Source organism: Ammospiza caudacuta, chromosome 6 (assembly GCF_027887145.1).
Source record: "Ammospiza caudacuta isolate bAmmCau1 chromosome 6, bAmmCau1.pri, whole genome shotgun sequence".
Lineage (NCBI taxonomy): Eukaryota > Metazoa > Chordata > Aves > Passeriformes > Passerellidae > Ammospiza > Ammospiza caudacuta.
In genome coordinates this window covers 22,092,318-22,111,125 of record NC_080598.1, presented here as the reverse complement: position 1 = coordinate 22,111,125, position 18,808 = coordinate 22,092,318, and the positions used below count along the sequence as shown (strand labels likewise).

Below are 18,808 nucleotides of genomic sequence, written 5' to 3'. Positions count from 1 at the left end.
TGTATTCTCTTTGACAATCCTGTTAGGCAGGAGGAGCTGTAGGTTGTCACTTTGAGGAGTGACTGCTTGAAGAGGTTTCTGCACTCTCCACCAAACCACACTAATTTGGACCACTACTCCAGAAAAAGAAAATCCTGTATGCATGACCCCTTTCAGATGTGGGCAGCTAAAATGCTCCACCTCTGCTGGGAGAAAAATTCCCAATCCCCAACTCATTGTAGGAGCTTCCTCCCCATTTTGCCTCCCTCACTGCAGGCTTTCACTGTGCCGAGCCGAAGCAGACACACCTTTACACGGGAGTCTGAAGTGCCTGAAGACAAGGCAAGTACAACCATTTTGGTTATTATTAGATTTTATCCAATACTATTAGTTGATTGTACTTAGAAAATTAACAGTCAGAATTTTAAATGCTTTTAGACTGAATTCAGTATCATGTGAGCTTGCACAAAGCAGGTAACTCCACGCCATGATACCGCATGTTCTAGCTGGGCAGCAACAGCCCCCCTCCACAAGAAGGAGAAATCTGTTTCTCCTCCTCTCCTGCAACCCTGATTGGTGAAGTTGAAAGCATTCCATGGCTTATTTGAAGCCCATGGGCAACATTATTACAATATCTAGCCGGATGCGGACTTTGAGATACAAAGACCAAGACATCAAACACTGAAACTCACAGAACTCTTCCATATCCAGCTCCTCCACAGCATGAATGCCCGTTAGGTGAGCAATCCTGCCTTGAATTCTTGTCCTTTTGTACCCATTCACTTTCTCCACTCTCTCAATCATCTGCTGCTGACGATCAATCCAATACAGGTGATTCCCCAGCACGGTGAGTCCCATGGGCTGAAGAATGTTGGAGTCCTCCAGGGTCACGCGGTTGGCACCTGAGAGCATGAAAAACAAACACTAGTTTTACACCAGTCAACTTCTAAGTTATTCTTTAAAAAAACATCACAAAGCAATGTCCCAGCTAAAACCAAACCAAACCTTGGAGACAGTGAGCTACAAGGTCGCTGACTTCATCTGTCTCTGCTTGTTCAGTGTCATCTCAGATAGAAGCTACCCGTGCCACGTCTGGAGGGCAAGCAGATACAACATGAAACCCAGCTCATCCCTGCACAGCCTGGCTGGTCAGCCAGCCACGCTCAGCCCCACACTGACATCTCTGTGGTGTGCAGCTGTGAGCACTCCCAAAAGAGCTGATACAGACTCAGCTCTTGGGCCAAACGTTTCACAGTGCACTCGCACATGGAGCTGTACATTTTTTCTGGAATATATAACTGAGAGCGAAATACAACCACTTTAGTTTCACTGCCATTACTCAAATAGAACATATTCATCATGCAAAGCAAGAGGCAAGTACCAAACCTTGTCCTAGCCTATGTGACAACCACAGATGTATGATCAAAAAATAAAAGCTCTTTAAAAAAACCCAACTTTTTTTATTTAGTAACCCACCAGAAAACCTAAACTTTAAATGACTCAATATGCTCCTAAATAGGAACACTGTCAAATGCTCAGGCTCTCTGCTTTATAAAAATGTGTGAAAATCTGCTTTAAACCAGTGAGTAAAAAAGAGGTCAAGTAGAAATGCATTTATTATCAGTTTTCACTTTAATTACTTGCATCTTCTTATGCAGTCTTCTATTGCATACTGCCCTACACTTGGAGTCATTTACTTATTGCTTTTATTATTCTTTTCTAGGGTGAAGATATTCCAAATTATTCTATTAATTCACTGAAACCATTCTGACCCTGTGTATGCCTGTGTAACTGGATATACTAGATTAAAAAAATTAAAATTTAAAACAAAATCATAACTTGGTGCTGCTTCTGCTCTCATAGTTAATTTTGAAACTATGACCTTATGTCTGCTTGTATATAAAAAATGTAAGTTTTTAGTATCTACACAAAATGAGATTATAGAATCCACATAATAAAAGTGCAATGAGAACTGAACTCAACTAATTTGCTGCATAAATTATGCAGAGCTCAGCCAAGCATGAGCAGGTTCTATTAGTTTTGCTGCTAGAACGGCTCCAGAGGAGGGTCATGAAGATGACCAGAGGGCTGAAGCACTTCTCCTATGAGAACAGGCTGAGAGAGCAGGGGCTGTTCAGCCTGGAGAAGAGAAAGTTCTGGGGAGATCTCAAAGGAGCCTTTCATGACACTGTAAGGGAGCTTCTAAAAAATAGGGAGACCGACTTTTTGTATGGGCAGATAGTGAGAGGACAAGGGGGAATGGTCTAACTTTTGGTCTAACTCCAACTGAAAAATTCAAGAACCTTGTAAAGAAAACTGTTAGATGGGTTTATAGTTCTTTCATGCCTCTCTGAAAGTTAAGCACCGGACATCTGAGGCTATTCCCTGATTCAGCAGGATGCTGTTTTAATCAGGGTACAGTGCAAACCTCAGGAATCTCCATAACCATGTCACCTCTACAAGTCTATAATGGAATAAGGGTATCTAGACCAGTTTAACTGGCATGAATGATGCTATACACAATTTTGGTCCTATTTATTCAGCAGCCTTAGTTTATGCTAAAAACCTTTTCCTAACATGCCCATTTTGCTCAGAAAACTATTTTCTCAAAAAAAATTTTTTTGCTCATTTTCTTCTCAAATGTGGTTTGTTTCATAGGTCAAAGTCTTGTTTTCCTCTTATCTTTTCTCCTACAAGTTTTTGTAGGTTCTCTAATGCCTATCCTGGACTGAGCATTTTGTGGCTGCTCAGGCAGTTTGACAATACTCCCCTATTCAGCCTGGTAACTGATGAAAGACATGGGCTGCTCTACCTTCCCATCTGCAGCTTCATTGTTTTCATCTCTTCTTTGGAAGAGTCTGACCTTGAGTCAGTTTTAGGTGCTCAAAAGCAAACTGCCCTTGTAAAAAGGTGAGCAACCTTCTGCTGTTATAGCTCATTGCTTCACTGCAACACAAGGGAAGGGTGTGACCACATGGCAAGAGTCACCAAATTTGGAGATTCAATTCTCCATGGCATGTGCCAATCACCACAACAGCCCAGCTGCTATTCCTTCACACTTGTTCCCTTCTCTCCGCACTTCCTTTATGGGCTTCATTCCTTGATACATGGATGATGATGAGAGAGCAAGTCATGAGACAGAAAGTAGGGCCACTCCATCCTCTGTTCTATACTGCTCACCAGAGCAAATTTCTCCACTTCTTCAGCACTATCAAGTGCTTTTAAAAGTCAATGATGAACTGTGCTCTCTAAGATCCACGAGGTGCTATTGCTTTGTATATGGAGTAATGCTTTACATTACTAAGGTGGGGAAACTGTGAAGAATTGGCATCTCTCCACTGTGTTGCAACATTGTTGTTTCAGATGACCTGTCTTATCACCCAGATTAGAAAAAAAACAAAACATTGCCCTTTCTTCTGTTTGTTTTTTTCAAGCTACCTTGATTTATTAAGCTGCAAGCTCCAGAGAAAGAAAGATTGAAAAGTATGCCAACTTCTCAAACCACTAAGAAAAACAAAGGGGCACAGAGGAGGCTATTTAGGGGTTCCATGACTAAAAACATTTTCAGAACACATCAAAAGTCAAATGGCTGCCTTGGAGGGTGTCAATCATTACAGTCATGTCTATGCTAATTACATCAAAGATGGGAGTCCACCAGCAATTGCTGTCTGTGACTGCCTACACAGAACTAGCAGCGGTGGAGATGAAAGTCACCAGGCTCAGCATCAAAGAGGGAATGATGTCCTGTACATGCTACCACTGTGCTGCAAATGTTTCACTTCAGAGCACATACCTGAAAGGTCACAGCTCTCAATGCGCTTCAGATCTGCATCCACCCAGAAAAGCTTCCCAAGCTTGTTGTCAACCACCAGGGCTACGGGTCGGATCAAGCCAGTTGTGAAAAGCACTTCTCTCTCTGTGCCATCCAGGGCTGCACGCTCAATCTTGGGGGCTCTCTCCTGCATGTTGGTGAAGTACATGTACCTGAAAACAGAGACAGCACCACTGAGTGTGAGCTCCAGGGACAGGCAACTCCCCTCTGCACACAGGGTCTTGTAGCCCACCTTGTAAGTGGGAATGGTTTCGCAGGCATGGCTGTGGTGGCTGCTCCCAGGTGCAAAGATCCAGAACCAAACATCTGCTAACTGGCACACTCAGCCTGAAATTAGTAGGATTTATCTCCATGCCATAAAGTGCCTCATCACTGCTGCACCACCAGCACTGCTCCTGCACGGAGTTGGGGGTTTAAGAGACCAGCACAGACTTGCAACTCTCCCTGGGTAAAGCTTACAAATCTTACTTACAAATCAAAGTCCAGAAGTTCTTTCTGACAAAAAAACCCCCATTAACCACCACTTCCTCTCCTTCTAGGTTACCTTTCCTTCTAGGTTACCTTTCCTTCTCAGCAAGTAAAATTTCCTACCAAACTTGAGAAAAGACTACAGATGTTCCTGACATCTTAGTTCTATGAATTCTTTATATCTGTCTAAGCCAGTTCAGTTACAAACAAAAGCAGTCTCTGTCGTCCTCATGGACAGAGAAAAAAGGGTTTGTACACCCCCACGATGAACTGAGACCTCTTTAAAGGAGAAGTCCACTATTTTTCCAGTGGTGATAGCATGTGCTGCATTCCAATAGCATGTGCTGCATTGCTGCACAGGCTTTCCTTATGGCACAAGGAGGGGAGGCAGCAGTCAGAACATGCATCCAAGGGAGAGGTGGAGGAAGGAATTTCTGTAATCATGGCAGAAGCTGTTGCAGATCACTCATGCAGCTCTCCCAGACAGTCACAGTGTTTAACACACTGTCTTCCTCATTTTCCCTCCTTTAATTCAGAAATGGATTTAGCATTAAATCACTTGAAAACCTGACCAGAAAAGTTGAGAGTTTTAGAGATCAACAAACCCAAACTCCCATTTTAATGGAGAAAGCAGATAAGCTTTTATAAATACAAACTATATCCCAGTGACTTAGTCCCAATAAGATTAGAATCTTTCCTCTAATCCCCCTCTCCCCACAACAGCTTCTGAACAGTGCAGAGTGCACTGGTATAAAACACCAGTCCTATAAACACTCCAGACAGAGTCTCTGGGTACTAGTGTATCCACACATTTGTGAAATATTGTCATTCAACATCTGTCAAGCACATGGTAAGCCATTTAGCTGTAAACTGGGATTTATGCATCTCACTTATTCAAGGGAACAGTAAAGCACCATCCATCTTTGACATCTAAGAAAGAAGCTACTTACTACCAGAAGCAGAGAGAGTGTCTGTTGAATCTAACCAAAGCTGCTTTGCAGCAAAACAACATATTTTCCTCCTGTGGGAAATCACTCTAGTGCATCCCACCTGCTTCAATTAATTTCAGAGGTTTTTAAGATACACATTACATCAGAACTAAGTTAAGAATGTATAGAACATAAGGGGTTCAACTGTTTAAGCTTTATACTACTAGATTAGCAGGAATAGTTGTATCAAATTCGAGGCTCCTTTCTTTATCATTGTTTTATGATGACTAAACATTTATGACCCACATTCTGAGGTGATACAGACTCTCTTGTTTTTGCTATCAGGTGGCAGGGCTGTGCATCCACAGAGAGAACAGTACAAGGTGGTTTTACTTTGCTGTCACCCCCTGGGTTAATGCCTCACACATGGCTGTGAGAACAGAGGCAAAGGAGAGAACAGGAAGGGAACGCTGGATACCTTTAGAACCCAGAACTGGATAAGCAGTCACCTACACCCTGAGCAAAATTCAAAACCTCTCTTTGCAGAAACGGACAGCTGCAGCACAAGACTCCCAGGCACAGAGGGGCAGGAGGGAGCTCACCCTCGCTCCGCGTTCACCACGATGGCCCTGGGCCGGTCGTGCTCGCCCCGCAGCACCATCCCGATGGATTCGCCGCTCAGCCGGTGCACGTTGACAGAATTCGTGGCCTCGCAGGTCCAGTACAAGGTGTGGCTGTAGATATCAATGCTGAGGTCGTGGGGCTGCTTCTCCGGGTTCTGGCTTTGGTTTGGGGTACTCATCACAGTGAAAGGCTGCAAGACAACACATGGGCAATGATTTCCAGCCATCACTCTGATGATTGACTGCAGAACACTGACTGCACAGAAAGCATGGTTTGCCTGCCTGATGGTTTAGAAACCCCTAAAACCACAATCCTAAAAACATTTTGTAATTCTCATATATAAATAGAATATCCATGAGTAAGGTCATGCATAAAGGAAAAGCACACAAAAAGACTGCAACAAAACAATATACAAGATGTACACTTGCCTGGGTGCCATCATCTTTGGCTCTTTTTATAATGTTCTGGCGTCCATCCACCCAGTAGATCAATTTATCTAAGGGATCGTAATCAATAGCCTTGACATTCCTCAGACCATGCATAGGTAGGATGATATCTGGGCTTTGCTGATCATCAGGTATCATCCTGCTGATGGCAGACTTCTGGCTAAATAGCAGGAAACTGGCAGGGGCTGAAACAAGCCAAAACAGAATGCATGAGAAAGCACAATTCCCAAAAATATATCTCTACAGAAGAAACAGAATATTTAGAATAAAGTCACAAAGAGACGCTAATATTTGCAATGAAAATTAAATAACTCATAACTGGAGATTTTTGCTGTAAAGTTGAAATGTTTCTTTCTATAGTTATAGAAGGAGATCAGGTTAAATCTGCAAGACCTGCCTTTCAAAAATTCACCCTTTCATTCAGTTAAAAATGCCTTATATGCTACTATGCACCCATTTTCTATTCATGTGCCATTTTTACTGGAAACTTAAGTTCCTATTGGACAACCAGTCAACGAGCAGGCTCATATCACATGCAAGGAGAACAAAAACTTTTATGTATTTCAAGTGCATCTACAGGTTGGGCAGACTACTTAGGAGTTAGATTGCTTTACTGAGTGTTATTTTAGCCGACTTTATCAAGCATGTAAGAGAAAAAGGCATTTTTTGTTGGTAACTTCTTTTCCACCACCTACACACTTAGGTAAGGAGTGGGAAAGCTTCACTCACACAGCTGAATCACCTAGAAAGCACTTCTGGTAAAACAAGAAAGACCAGACTTGACAGCTGTCATTTCTAAGACTTGAAATACAAATCCCCATGCCTAGAACATGTCACAAAAATGGATATAAAATTCCATACTCTGTCCTCCTATTCAAAGGTCACTTTTAAAACCAGAACCTTTGACACACACTTGGGACCCCTTTCCTTTAGCACCTGAGAGCCACAAGGACTGAAGAACACAATAGCAAACAAAAAGGCTTACAACTGCAGTTCCTGCTGTTGGGATCCAAGGTGTAATGAGCAGCACAGCCACACCTAAATCCATTTGGGATGGCAAGGCACAAGTGACCACAATGGCCATTATTCTGCACACAATCATTCAAGCCATCCTGACGAGAAGAATGGAAGACCAATATATCCATCACAAAGTCCAGATGGCCCTGAATAAGGGTCCTGTTCTTCCCATTGGTCTTGTCTGCTCTTTCTATGCTGTGAAGATTCCAGTCTGTCCAGTAGATGTAGTCACTGTACTGGGTTAATCCAAATGGATGAGGTAGATCATCTGCTATGATTTCTCGTTCTTGTCCTGCAAAAACAAGGATAACCCACTAAAGGACAATTCCCATGGCATAAAATGAAGAGTGTGACTGGCATGCAGAAAAATATTTTTCTTCTTTTTAAAATAAAATCTCATTTTCCAAATCAGCAACATGGGATTCTTTATTAAGTAGTATCTGCTCAAGAGGCAACACTTAGAGAACTCTCTGCTTTGGTACAACACAGACAGTTTCACACCAACAGAGAGAAATGACATCTCACTACCATTATAAATCATCATGTGGTTATTAATTTATGAAAGTTTTTAAAATTTTCTCAAAATTACTTAACTCTCACTTAACTCTCCATTTCCTTTTATAAGAAAATATACACAGAGATTTACTATTAGTTATATTGCTCACATTTTCTATTATTCAATTACTTTACTATGGCGAGTGCATATTTCTGTAGTGCCTGGTGTAATACAAGATTAGATTACCCAGCATATTTGATGACTCAATCATGCTTGTGTCCAAGTCAGTCCAGTAGAGCCTTTGGTCCACATAATCAATGGTGAGGTCATTGGCACGCCCCACTTTGTCCACCAGAGTGATGCTGTTTGTGCCATCCATGTAGGCTCGGACGATCCTGGGCTTGCCTCCCCACTCAGTCCAGTACATGTATCTGCAATGAGAAGTGCAACAAAAACAGGACATCAGCCAGGTATAGCTGCATGCTCTGCCTGTCTAAATTTCTTTGCAGCACTTGAAAAAAAAAAAACAAAAAAACCCCACATGGTTATGTGCAGCATCACAATACTCCTTTTTTTAACACAAAGGCAGAATAGTACTTTTGACAATTACTCCTTTTTTATTGTAACTCATAGGATGGTGGAAGGTTTACTGCCTTTTCAAAGATTCTGAAGAAACAGAGCTGTGCCAAACAACTTGTTACATACAAGAACACCCACACAAAGCTTTGAAAAACAACAGAGTCCCTTACCCTTTGGTGGGATCAAGAGCCAGAGACCTTGGGTTGTCCAGGTCCTTCCACACAAGGACCTGCCTGTACTGCCCATCCAGGCGGGCGACTTCGATGCGATTGGTACCAGTATCTGCCCAGTAGAGGTTCTTGCCCATCCAGTCCACAGCCATTCCCTCAGGATAATCTAGCCCAAACTCAATCACATGTTCAACAGAGCTCCCATTCATGAAAGCTCGGCTTATGGTCTGGAAAACAATGGTGAAAAATGTTACAGTGCTTATGGATACCCCAGTGAAATAAAAAGGAATAATGATCATGAAGTTTGGTGTACAGAAAGAAATTATTACAAAAAACCCAAGACATTGTTACTTTTTAAGCAACTAATTTCTGTTGTCAAAAAAAGACATAGAAATTCTTAGGAGAAAAACACCTGAATTTTTCAGAAAGCTAGTGGTTTCTGATGGCCAGACCAAGACATCTGAAAAGGACATGATTTTCAGAAAGCAGTATGTAGCTGCAGATTCTTCCTTGACACCTCTCCCTCTCTTCTATTTGCACACAAAAAGCTGGTTTAAAAAAATTATTTAATTCCCTGTAATGTTTTATGTCTCAGAAGCACATCTCAGTGGTATCTAAATTAAATTGTTTCTCATAATCAGTCACCTGGAGCATGTCTACATCAGAGCAAATCTACTGAGCTCATCTACATTTTAGTTATGGACACTCATCAAATAAGTCATAGGGCAAGGACTGCACACATATTAATAAGTCACTGCTAACAGCACAGAAACAACCTCCAGGTAAATAGTAACTTGCAGGACCAAATACCCACCCTTGCTTACCAGCACTGAGCAAGCAGTCTACATGCCTGCCAATATTTCAGCTACTGATTTCTTAATAATTTAGTACATGGATGTGTAAGGGTCAGAGACATTTTACACTTTTAAAGGTAAATGTCAAACCCTACATGAAATCACATAGTGTAGTATTTGAAAATGGGTCCTCTTATAACCAGAGGCATGCAGAGACCAGGGAAGTGGCGAGCACTGAAGGAAAGGGAGATCACTGTGAGCTCTGAAGTTATAATACCTGCTCCTGAGCAGCTAGATGTGGGGGACAAGGGGAATGACAACCCAGAGGTGCTGGAAGATATCTGGTATGTATATGAAAATACAGTATGCTGGAAAATTTGGGAGGCAACAAACAAGTAAAATGTTTTCCAGTTCTGCACAGACTGAGATCTACTCTCTGATGCAGCTGATGTGCTTTCCAGTACAAATGGTTAAGATGTCCATAACTCCTGCTCTCCACATGCTTGTGCGAGATTTATTCAGTAACTGTGTCTACACTGCACTAATTTATTACACTGGCACTCCTCCTGAAGGAACGCTGTCCACAGCACAGGCAGCACTGCTAACTCTGAAGCACAGCCCTCATTAGTCCCAACAGAGAGGCTAAGGAAACTGCCCAAGCCCTGCAGGCTCCAAAAGTGAGCTTTGGGCACACTGGCAAGGAAACTCTGATTGCTCTTGGAAAACCTGTTAAGAGTCTAAATAGAATAATTAAGTTCCAGTGAAGTGAATCTGTTATTTTCTACCAAATACTTATTTCACTTCAGAAGTAACCCTGATGAAGAGCAGAACCCTGAGTTTAGCATGCACCTGGATGTGTACCAAACATCACAGGAAATGTGTTCTGGGGAACACATTGAGGTAGAACTGGGGGCAGGTGGGCCCTTAACACAGTGTGCTGGAGACTGGACAAGTTCCCTGGCTTTTTCTGTGCCAAGCTGAAGCCACAGACTAACAGCAAACAATCCAAAATTCACTTGTCAAATGTTAATGCTGAGTACAATTGTCTTCCAAGTCAAAACTGGAAGAGGATAGAAAACTCAGGGGGCTGCTGAGCTCAATGTTTAAATTACTCTACTCTGACATAAAGTCAGCTTTTCTACAGCAGATACATATATGAATGCAACACATCCAGCATCCAAGATTCAGGCATTTGGTACGAGCAGACACCACTCTGGGTTTTTATTTGAAGCAGGAAGATGCCTGTCACCCTACTGTGCATTCAGCAATGCAACTGTCTTCATCTCCAAGGGTCTCCTTGGATGCAATTCAATGACAACACTGGCAACTGCAGGACAGATCATGTAACAGAGACCTTTGTTAGATCAAAGTAACTGCTCTGTGGCTTTATATTCAAGGAATTCACACGTCAGTAATACCTTCAAGCTAACATCAGTCCAATAGATTCTGTTATCAGAGACATCGAAATCCAGAGCAGATGCTTCCTTGACTCCAGTAAGAGGAATAGCAACATCATTATTATTGGTTTCAAGGGAAATCCTATGAATTGCTGCTCTGCTTGTGAAAACTAAGAAGGCTTCAGGAATGATGCAAGTCTTCATGTCACTCAACAGCTCAAGGCCGATGGGACAGGCACACCTGGCCTCCTGGGGTGTAAAGAAACACAGGTGGCTGCAGCCTCCATTGTTCTCTGTGCATGAATTAGTTCCTTTGAAAAAATAAATAAACAAAACAACAAACCAGAACAGGTATTAGTGCATTGAATTAGTTCCTTAAAAAACCCAAAAAAAACCCCCAACAACTAAACCAAAACACATATTAGTGCATTGCAAAGGTAAAAGGGAAAGGGGAGCACAGGAGGTTGAGCAAAAACATAGTATAACTTTCCAAAATAAGTTAACACTATGAATTGTCAGCAGGGAATTCTTAAAAAAAAAAAAAAAAGCACTCCAAATGGATTCTTCCTGTCTACCCAGGATTACAAAGCTGGGCCTATCCTTCCTATTGTACAAATACCATCTACAAACAGATCTTTCTTGTCTCCACAAAGATTAAATTTGTTCACTGAAGACAGATCATTAATTAGCTACTTTTCACCAAGTACTCCATCTTTGTATCTCTTTGAAACCACCAGCTTTTACAAATGTTCAGTGATACAAAAGGGCGAGAAAAGAGCTGGATAATCGCAGTTCTTTTCCACCTGTTTAATTTAAAGCTGAGAAGAGTCATTAGCAGAAGCAGTTCCAACAAGATCAACACAATCTCACACTTATTTTTTCATGTGATGGGGATGGAATATGTAGGGGAAAGTAAGGACCAACACATACATGAGTGCCTCTCTCCATCTGCTGGAGCCAAGGATTTAGGTATTTTAAGTATGTCACCACACACACAAAAGAAATTCTCAAAGATCAGTCTCAACCACGGCTCTTCTCATTTTCCCTATTTCAGGGCATACGTATTTCAGACTGATGCCATTTCTCCATTGTGACTCTTCTCAGTAATTTTAACAGCTGACTAATGAATCTGTTTATTGCTATGCCCAAATTCCAGTGTTCCTGGTAGCTGTAAAATCTGCGGTGCAGTGAAGCCAGGAGGTCCTGTGACACTTGCTGCACAGTGCCAGGGGAGGACCTCAAACACAGGCTGCACCTTTCAGAGATGCAATGGAAGGACATGGAGATCCAGCTGCTGATACCTTGCTAAGGGCAAGTTTTAGTTGTTAAGATTTAGGTATAACTGAGATGTTAAGAGTTAACATTTAAGTGCCACATGCTTTGGGGCAGTGTTGCAATGGTGACTGACTGTGCCTATATAACCCAACAGTGAAAAGAATTCTGCTAACATCATGGGACTTTGCTCTGGAAGGAAAGAGCAGCAGGAAATAGAGCATTTCTCTGAGAATGATTCCTGTAGCACAGAGCAATAAAATCCTCATAAAAACTGAAAGAGTGTAGTGAAAGCTCTGGAAGATTTATGTCACTAAAAACTGGAAGCAACTTCTTTTGCAACACTGTATTTCCCCAACTTTAGAAACTATAGGTGTCATTTTCCTTTCAAACCCATCAGATCACAGTTATTCTCATTACAAGTGATCAACAGCTGTTTAATGAAAGCAAGGCCATATAAAGACTCCTGGAGACCCATGTTATGTTGCCCATGCTTACCAAATGCCTTGGTGACACTCGTTGCCTTAAGGCCCATTAAATCGGGCAGCTGATCAATAATGATGTCTCTGCTGGCCTTTATCTTGTGAACTCTTTCAATGCTTCTTCTCTGCCAGTCAGTCCAGTAGATGTAGTCCCCCAGCAGCGTGAACCCAAATATGTGTGGAAGCTTGTCTTCTAAGAGGGTTTTCCTCATTGTTCCGTCAATGTTTATGACCTGTGGGATGCCCAAAAAAAAGGAAAAAATAATCTTCTCTAATGTGGGTACAATTAAAACAGCAATATCAATTGTATTTTGAATAGCTACTGCTATGCAAGTAGCTCTTGATATTCCCAGCATATCCTTTCCATGATCTGTGATTGAGATTTTAAATAATCTCCTCTTTGCTGTTATTTGGAAATTGTTTATTCAGATTCATATTAAACCTGTACCTTGTAGGTGATTATGCTCCCTTCTCCATGCAGTGCTTCTATTTTCTTGTGATTTAAGGATCTAACTTTTACATTTCTAAGTGTTAGAGCAATAACTATCTTTTATTACAAATATGTGTAACTATTGTAGTGTAATATGAAACCATAAATGCCTTAATTCTGGCAGTCAAAATCAACCATCACTTTTACCACAATTTTACTAGAGTTGTAAGGCTCTGTTCATATACAATAAACAGCAGAAGCATCTGAAATTACTTTTTTTTTTACATGACCAATGACAATTATCACATCTTTCTAAACTAGCACGTGGATTTCAGTACACTCATGCATAAGTTTCAGTAAGTTTATTTTAAATCCAAATACATTTAAGAACGAAATCTCCACTTTAAAACCTTACAATACTCTACAGATTTTTGAAAACAGTGTGCATTTTGATTTGATTAGCCATAAATGAAAGTAATTTCCCCAAGCTGAGCCTGTTTTGCCTATGACAAATAACTGCCTATAACTGCTGAGTGATCTCTCCCTGTCCTTATCTTGATCCACAAGCCTTTCATTGCATTTTCTCTGCCCTGTCCTGCTGGGGAGTGGAGTGCCAGAGCTGCTTTGGTGGGCACCTGGCATCCAGCCAAGGCAAATCCACACGAGGGACACGCACTGGATTTTCCAGCTGCCACCAGCCCAACAGCAGAGGTGAGCAGTCAGCCACTGCTACAACTGCACCCACCTGTGCCCTGCACAAAAATCAGCCCTTTAACAGCAGTGAGTTTGAGCAGAGGCTACAATGTACACCCCTGGACTCCTTCCAGACAAAAAGCCTCCTGCTGGAGACAGTTAAAAATAACACTGGCATTCCTGCAAACCAAGTTTCAAGGGAGCTTTGAATCTGCCCATCAACTTACTTGATGGAGTAGCAGAGAATGAAGATTAATATCTTTTTATTCTGTTAAGCTAAATAGAGCACATTAAAAAGAAAAAAAAAAGCTGTATCGGTGGTTAAAAGCCAAATGGTTCTGCAATTATGTCATTACATCATGTCCAGGCAGACGCTAAAAGCTCACTTATTTAGAAGTGAGATCTCTCAGTCCCACAGGCAATACTGCAGGTTCAAAAGTTCGTCACACATACTCAGGTGCTGGAGCCAATCTGGTGCCACACTTAGAAACAGCATCTCCCTCACAACACTGTAGCAGCAGGATGAGGATGAAGCTTCCACATTTCCATCTACCTTTACAGAAATGGACAGTAGAAGTATAATCCAAACACTAGAGCTGCTGACTGAAATGTACAAGGGAAGACTGAATCCAAGGATACAGACACATTTATTGAAACCCATGCACATCTGTGGATGCTGCAGACAACACTAAGCTGCAGAACTTCAGGAATCTCATGAGGTTCAACAAGTGCAAGATGCAGCACCTGGGTCAGGGCAAACCCTGGCACTGACACAGGCTGGGTATGATGGGAGTGAAAGCAGCCCTGTTGAAGATGTGGGTGTGCTGGTGGGTGAAAAACATCTCCATGGACCAGCCATGTGTGCTCCTGGCCAGGAAAGTCACTCATATCCTGGGCTGGATCCAAAGCAGGGTGGCCAGCAGTAGAGAGAGGTGATTCTCCCTCTCTGCTCTGCTCTGGGGAGGCCACACCTGGAGGCCACACCTGGAGCCAGCTCTGGGGTCCCAGTACGAGAGAGACTGAGAGCCAGTTCAGAGGAGGGCCACAAAAATCATCAGGAGGCTGCAAGACTTCTGCTGTGAAGAAAGGCTGAGGGAGTTGGTGTTCCTCAGCCTGGGGAAGAGAAGAGAGACCTTACTGCAACACCCTTAAATTATACACTGTTCAACACAGTGGGAAAGGAGGTCCAAAATGTGGAATCAGAAAGCAATAACATGTTTAATAGCTTGTAGTTTGGTTAAGAAAATGATGGAGTAAATGTTTGCTCTCTCTCTCCCAAACATTCCTCCCTAATACTACAGACAGAACACCTACAAATGCAAGCAGGTTTCCCTTGGATGCAGAAAGGGCAGCTCTGATTTGGAGGATTTTTCTGTGCTGAGAGCAATTGAGCCATCTAAATGCTAGTAACCTCATGGCAACAAGCAGGAAATGCTAACTCTCCCCCTGAGCTGGTATCATAGCAGGAGCCAGGGCAAAGCTTGAACAGGGAGGTGTCACATGCAGGTCAATAAAGGTACATGTACACAGCCTTTACTTCAAATTTTGCTGCCATCCACCTTCCCAGAGATCCAGCTCCACTCTAGCATATCAAGTGAAACCACGAGGACTCAAAGTAAAAATCTACAAACAGGCCCCACCATATGGCCAAAAGCACCACTCCTGCTATTAAATCAGCACTCCCCATTTCTTCAAAGGGACAGGAATAATCCACTAAGATCTTTACCCTCTCCTTTCCAAATTCAAATATCTTCTCAACTCAACAGACCACTAGAAGCCTGTGGAAATAGCACATCATGTAAATATTTACCATGTTGTTCTTCTGCTGGTGATATTGGGACTGCAAGAACCTTTACAACATACATGTACAACATGGAGGAAAGACAAGAAAAGATAATAAAATACCATATTAACTCATCTTTTAATATCTGACAACCAAGATCTGCTGACTTCAGACAAAAGGGAAGACTTTAAGGTGCAATCCTTATAATTTAGCACAAATTGACTAGAATAGGCTTTATTCTACTCAGGGTTTTCTTTCCCTCTCTGTAAGTGATAAATGGATCTCAAAGGATAAATGAAACACTAAATGTGTTGTGCTTTACACATGAAACACTGAAAGCTCCCCTTGAACAGCGTCACACACTGAAAGCCCCTGATTAGTCTCAAGACTTCAATGACAAATGTCCTAATGACGCCTTGCCAAGCTCAGCTAAAATCTGTTGTGGGCAAAGTGAAATCAACATCAAACGCCTTAATGAACTGAAAAACACAAGAAGGTGGTAAGGTGTGATTTTTTTTTAGATGCTGCTGCAATGTATGCAAAATGATTTTACAAATATTTCTAAATATAACACTCAAAAGCTCTTGGTTCTTTGAAGAAGATTAAAGTAAAACAATGCAATTAAATTCTACACATCAGCATGATTCATGTAGTCAAACTGTATTTCAGGTGCATCTATGAAAAAAACAGCTACTCAGCATAGACACAGGACATCTTTTGACAGAAAAACAAAGAGACCTCTAAGACCATACCCCTCTATTTCAGTCACTAAGATAAAAACAAAATTTATTTGATTGCTAAAGACAAAGATGCAGTCAAATGGAAATCAATTCTTGGGCTGAGCTGAATCACTATGTGAGCAGACACAGCAGCTTGGCAACAGTAAAGCGACATGACTGGCAATTTCAGGGGACTCATGTGGTGGGCCTGTAGCTCTGTGAATCTTGCAGGTCTTGTGGAAAGCTGCACTTTTGCTGTGAGGGTGCCTGAGAACTGGAACAGGCTGCTCAAGGAAATTGTGTAATCTCCACTGTTGGAGCAATTCCCAAGTGATCTGGTCATGGCCCCCAGCATCCCCTCCAGGTGACCCTGTCTGAGCAGGGCTTGGGCCAGCTGAGCTCCAGGTCCCTTCCAACCTCAATGCTGCTCTGAATGGCTTCTAAGGATTCTCACCAGCAGGCTCTGGAATGGCACCTCCAGTGAACATAGCCAGCCTTCTCTAGCTCAAGAAAGAACTTGTGAGACAGATCGGGTAGGTAGCATGGAAAAGAAAACAGGAAAGTCAGCAGGGAAAGAAAAAGACAAAGAAAAATGGAACTACATAGAAAACTCCTATGGGTAAGAAGCCTGCCCCAAAAAGAGAAGAGTGAAGCAGCTGTGAGCAGTCTATACCACAGTCTATATTCAGCTGAGTGTAAGCCATTCATTAATATTTCCAACAGCTGAAACACAGCCACCTTTCATCAATGCTTTGGGATAAAAGAGTGACTTGTTAATAACCCACAAACCAACCCAACCACCTACAAAGATGACAAATGCAACAGAATATAAATCTACAGAATAAAAAGTGATACTTCATAGTGATCTCCCCTTTTCTCTGGAAATAATGTAAACAAAACACATTGTTATCCTTGTGCTTATATTACTACTATGTGAAGCAGTTATTTATTCGCAGTGGTGATCTGTTCATATTTTTCCATAAGAAATCACCATCACACCTAGTGTTCTCTTAGGACTTCACAACATTTTTTAGCTCCACAGAGAGTACTGCATTTTCAGACAGACTTTCCAAAATACAAGCACATGAAATAGGCTCTAGCAGACACTGATAGATGGATGATCTTCTTGTTGGAAAGGCCGTGTTAACAAGACTGTGATTTTGAACCTGCTTATGTTTTATAAGCCTCTTCTAAGAGTAAATAATGTTCTCCATGAATTACATCAGCCTGACATTTCCAGAAATTTTTCTGCTTAGAGGATAGCAGAGGATTAAGGGTACAGCTGGTCAATTCTGTAACCTACCTCTCATAGGCAGGAACACAATCACATACTTAAAAACTACTATAAGGGGGAAAAGTTAAACACGAAAATAATTTATGGCAACTAGTGGCTAGCCCCTAAAGCATGCAGAAACTACTGAATTAGTATTCCAGTTTTATTTTTAGGTAGAAGCTGCTTATTTAATGCACCTGAGGGAAATTTTACCTTCAGTAAATAGTTTTTCATTCTCAAATTCTGACCACTGTGAGCTTAAAGGGACATGCAACAAATCTGAAATTTAGCTAACACCCATTATGAAAACAATATGCCTTTCCAACTTCTAGATATCTGGTCTGGGAAAGGTGAAGAAGAATTTAAACTTTTCACAGGAGTATTTCTAAAATTCATGTATCTTAATTTTTCTCTCATGATTTCCCATTTCTTCCAAGGGACTAGAATAATCCAGTAACATTATCTTTCCATATTCAAACATTTTCTCAACTCAATAGACCACTAGAAGTCTGTGGAAATAGCACATCCTGTAAATATCTACCATGTTGTTTTTCTGATGGTGATATTCGGACTGCAAGGACATCTGTAATGTACATGTACAGCATGGAGGAAAGGCATTAAAAGAAACACAATGAGCTTGATATGAAAAAAGACTTGTGGTAAACTTTTGAGTCCAAAAAACCAATCAGCAATTTCAGCAGCCAACTGGAATTTCTTAAAAAGTCAAAAAGATGCCAAAAATAGCAGAAACAATAGATCTTGACACAGAAAGTGGCACCAATACTGGTCAATCCTTCCAAAGAAAAACCTGTCTCCTGTCCAATGTTACAATGCTTAACATTAACTTGCAAAGAAATACAAAGATAAATGTAGTATGTACTACTGGTATTTTAATTATTTTTGTTTCCATGCCCCAAAATAGGTGGATTTTAGTGTTTTTTTTCAAAAATAATCTTTTATGTCACAGCCAATGAGGGGTTCCTGCACAATTGATTGAGAAACACTGGTCGAGTCATGCCCCCTCCAGAGTCCTTACAACGCAGGGTCTCCTGCAGTCAGCCTCTGTCCACAGCAAACTGAGATTCAGCTGCTGGTGTTTTGTCCAGGACAGTGGGACCTCTTGCTCAGAGCTCAACTTCTTAGCATTGCCCTGGAGAATCATAACATATTCTTTTTCTCAGCCTCACCACAGTGCAATTATCTGAAGTCACTTGTAGCTCTTCACACCGTGCTAGGCACATACAGTGCTTCAAGGAGCACAGCAATGATCCCTTGTGCCCTAAGTCACCACAAGTCTCATGCACAGAAATTCCACGGGAAAGCCAAGGTTAAACAATAGACCCTAGATTAGCTGGTATGTCCATTTATGGCACTACACCTGGAAGAATGGATGTTTTTATCCTCATTTAACAACCTATCAGCAGA

At 41.6% G+C, this 18,808-nt stretch overlaps 1 protein-coding gene across 2 annotated transcripts in view; it reads right to left on the bottom strand.

Moving 5' to 3' along the window:
• LRP5 (LDL receptor related protein 5) overlaps positions 1-18,808 on the bottom strand; it is a 131,428-nt gene that overhangs the window by 20,018 nt on the left and 92,602 nt on the right. For both annotated transcript variants that reach the window (XM_058806395.1, XM_058806394.1), the window contains exons 8-16: positions 12,502-12,718; positions 10,753-11,042; positions 8,541-8,767; positions 8,038-8,222; positions 7,264-7,587; positions 6,261-6,463; positions 5,811-6,022; positions 3,773-3,963; positions 672-881 (exon numbers count right to left, since the gene is read on the bottom strand). In XM_058806395.1, coding sequence (XP_058662378.1) covers positions 672-881; positions 3,773-3,963; positions 5,811-6,022; positions 6,261-6,463; positions 7,264-7,587; positions 8,038-8,222; positions 8,541-8,767; positions 10,753-11,042; positions 12,502-12,718 — 2,059 coding nt within the window. The remainder of the gene's footprint in view (positions 1-671; positions 882-3,772; positions 3,964-5,810; positions 6,023-6,260; positions 6,464-7,263; positions 7,588-8,037; positions 8,223-8,540; positions 8,768-10,752; positions 11,043-12,501; positions 12,719-18,808) is intronic.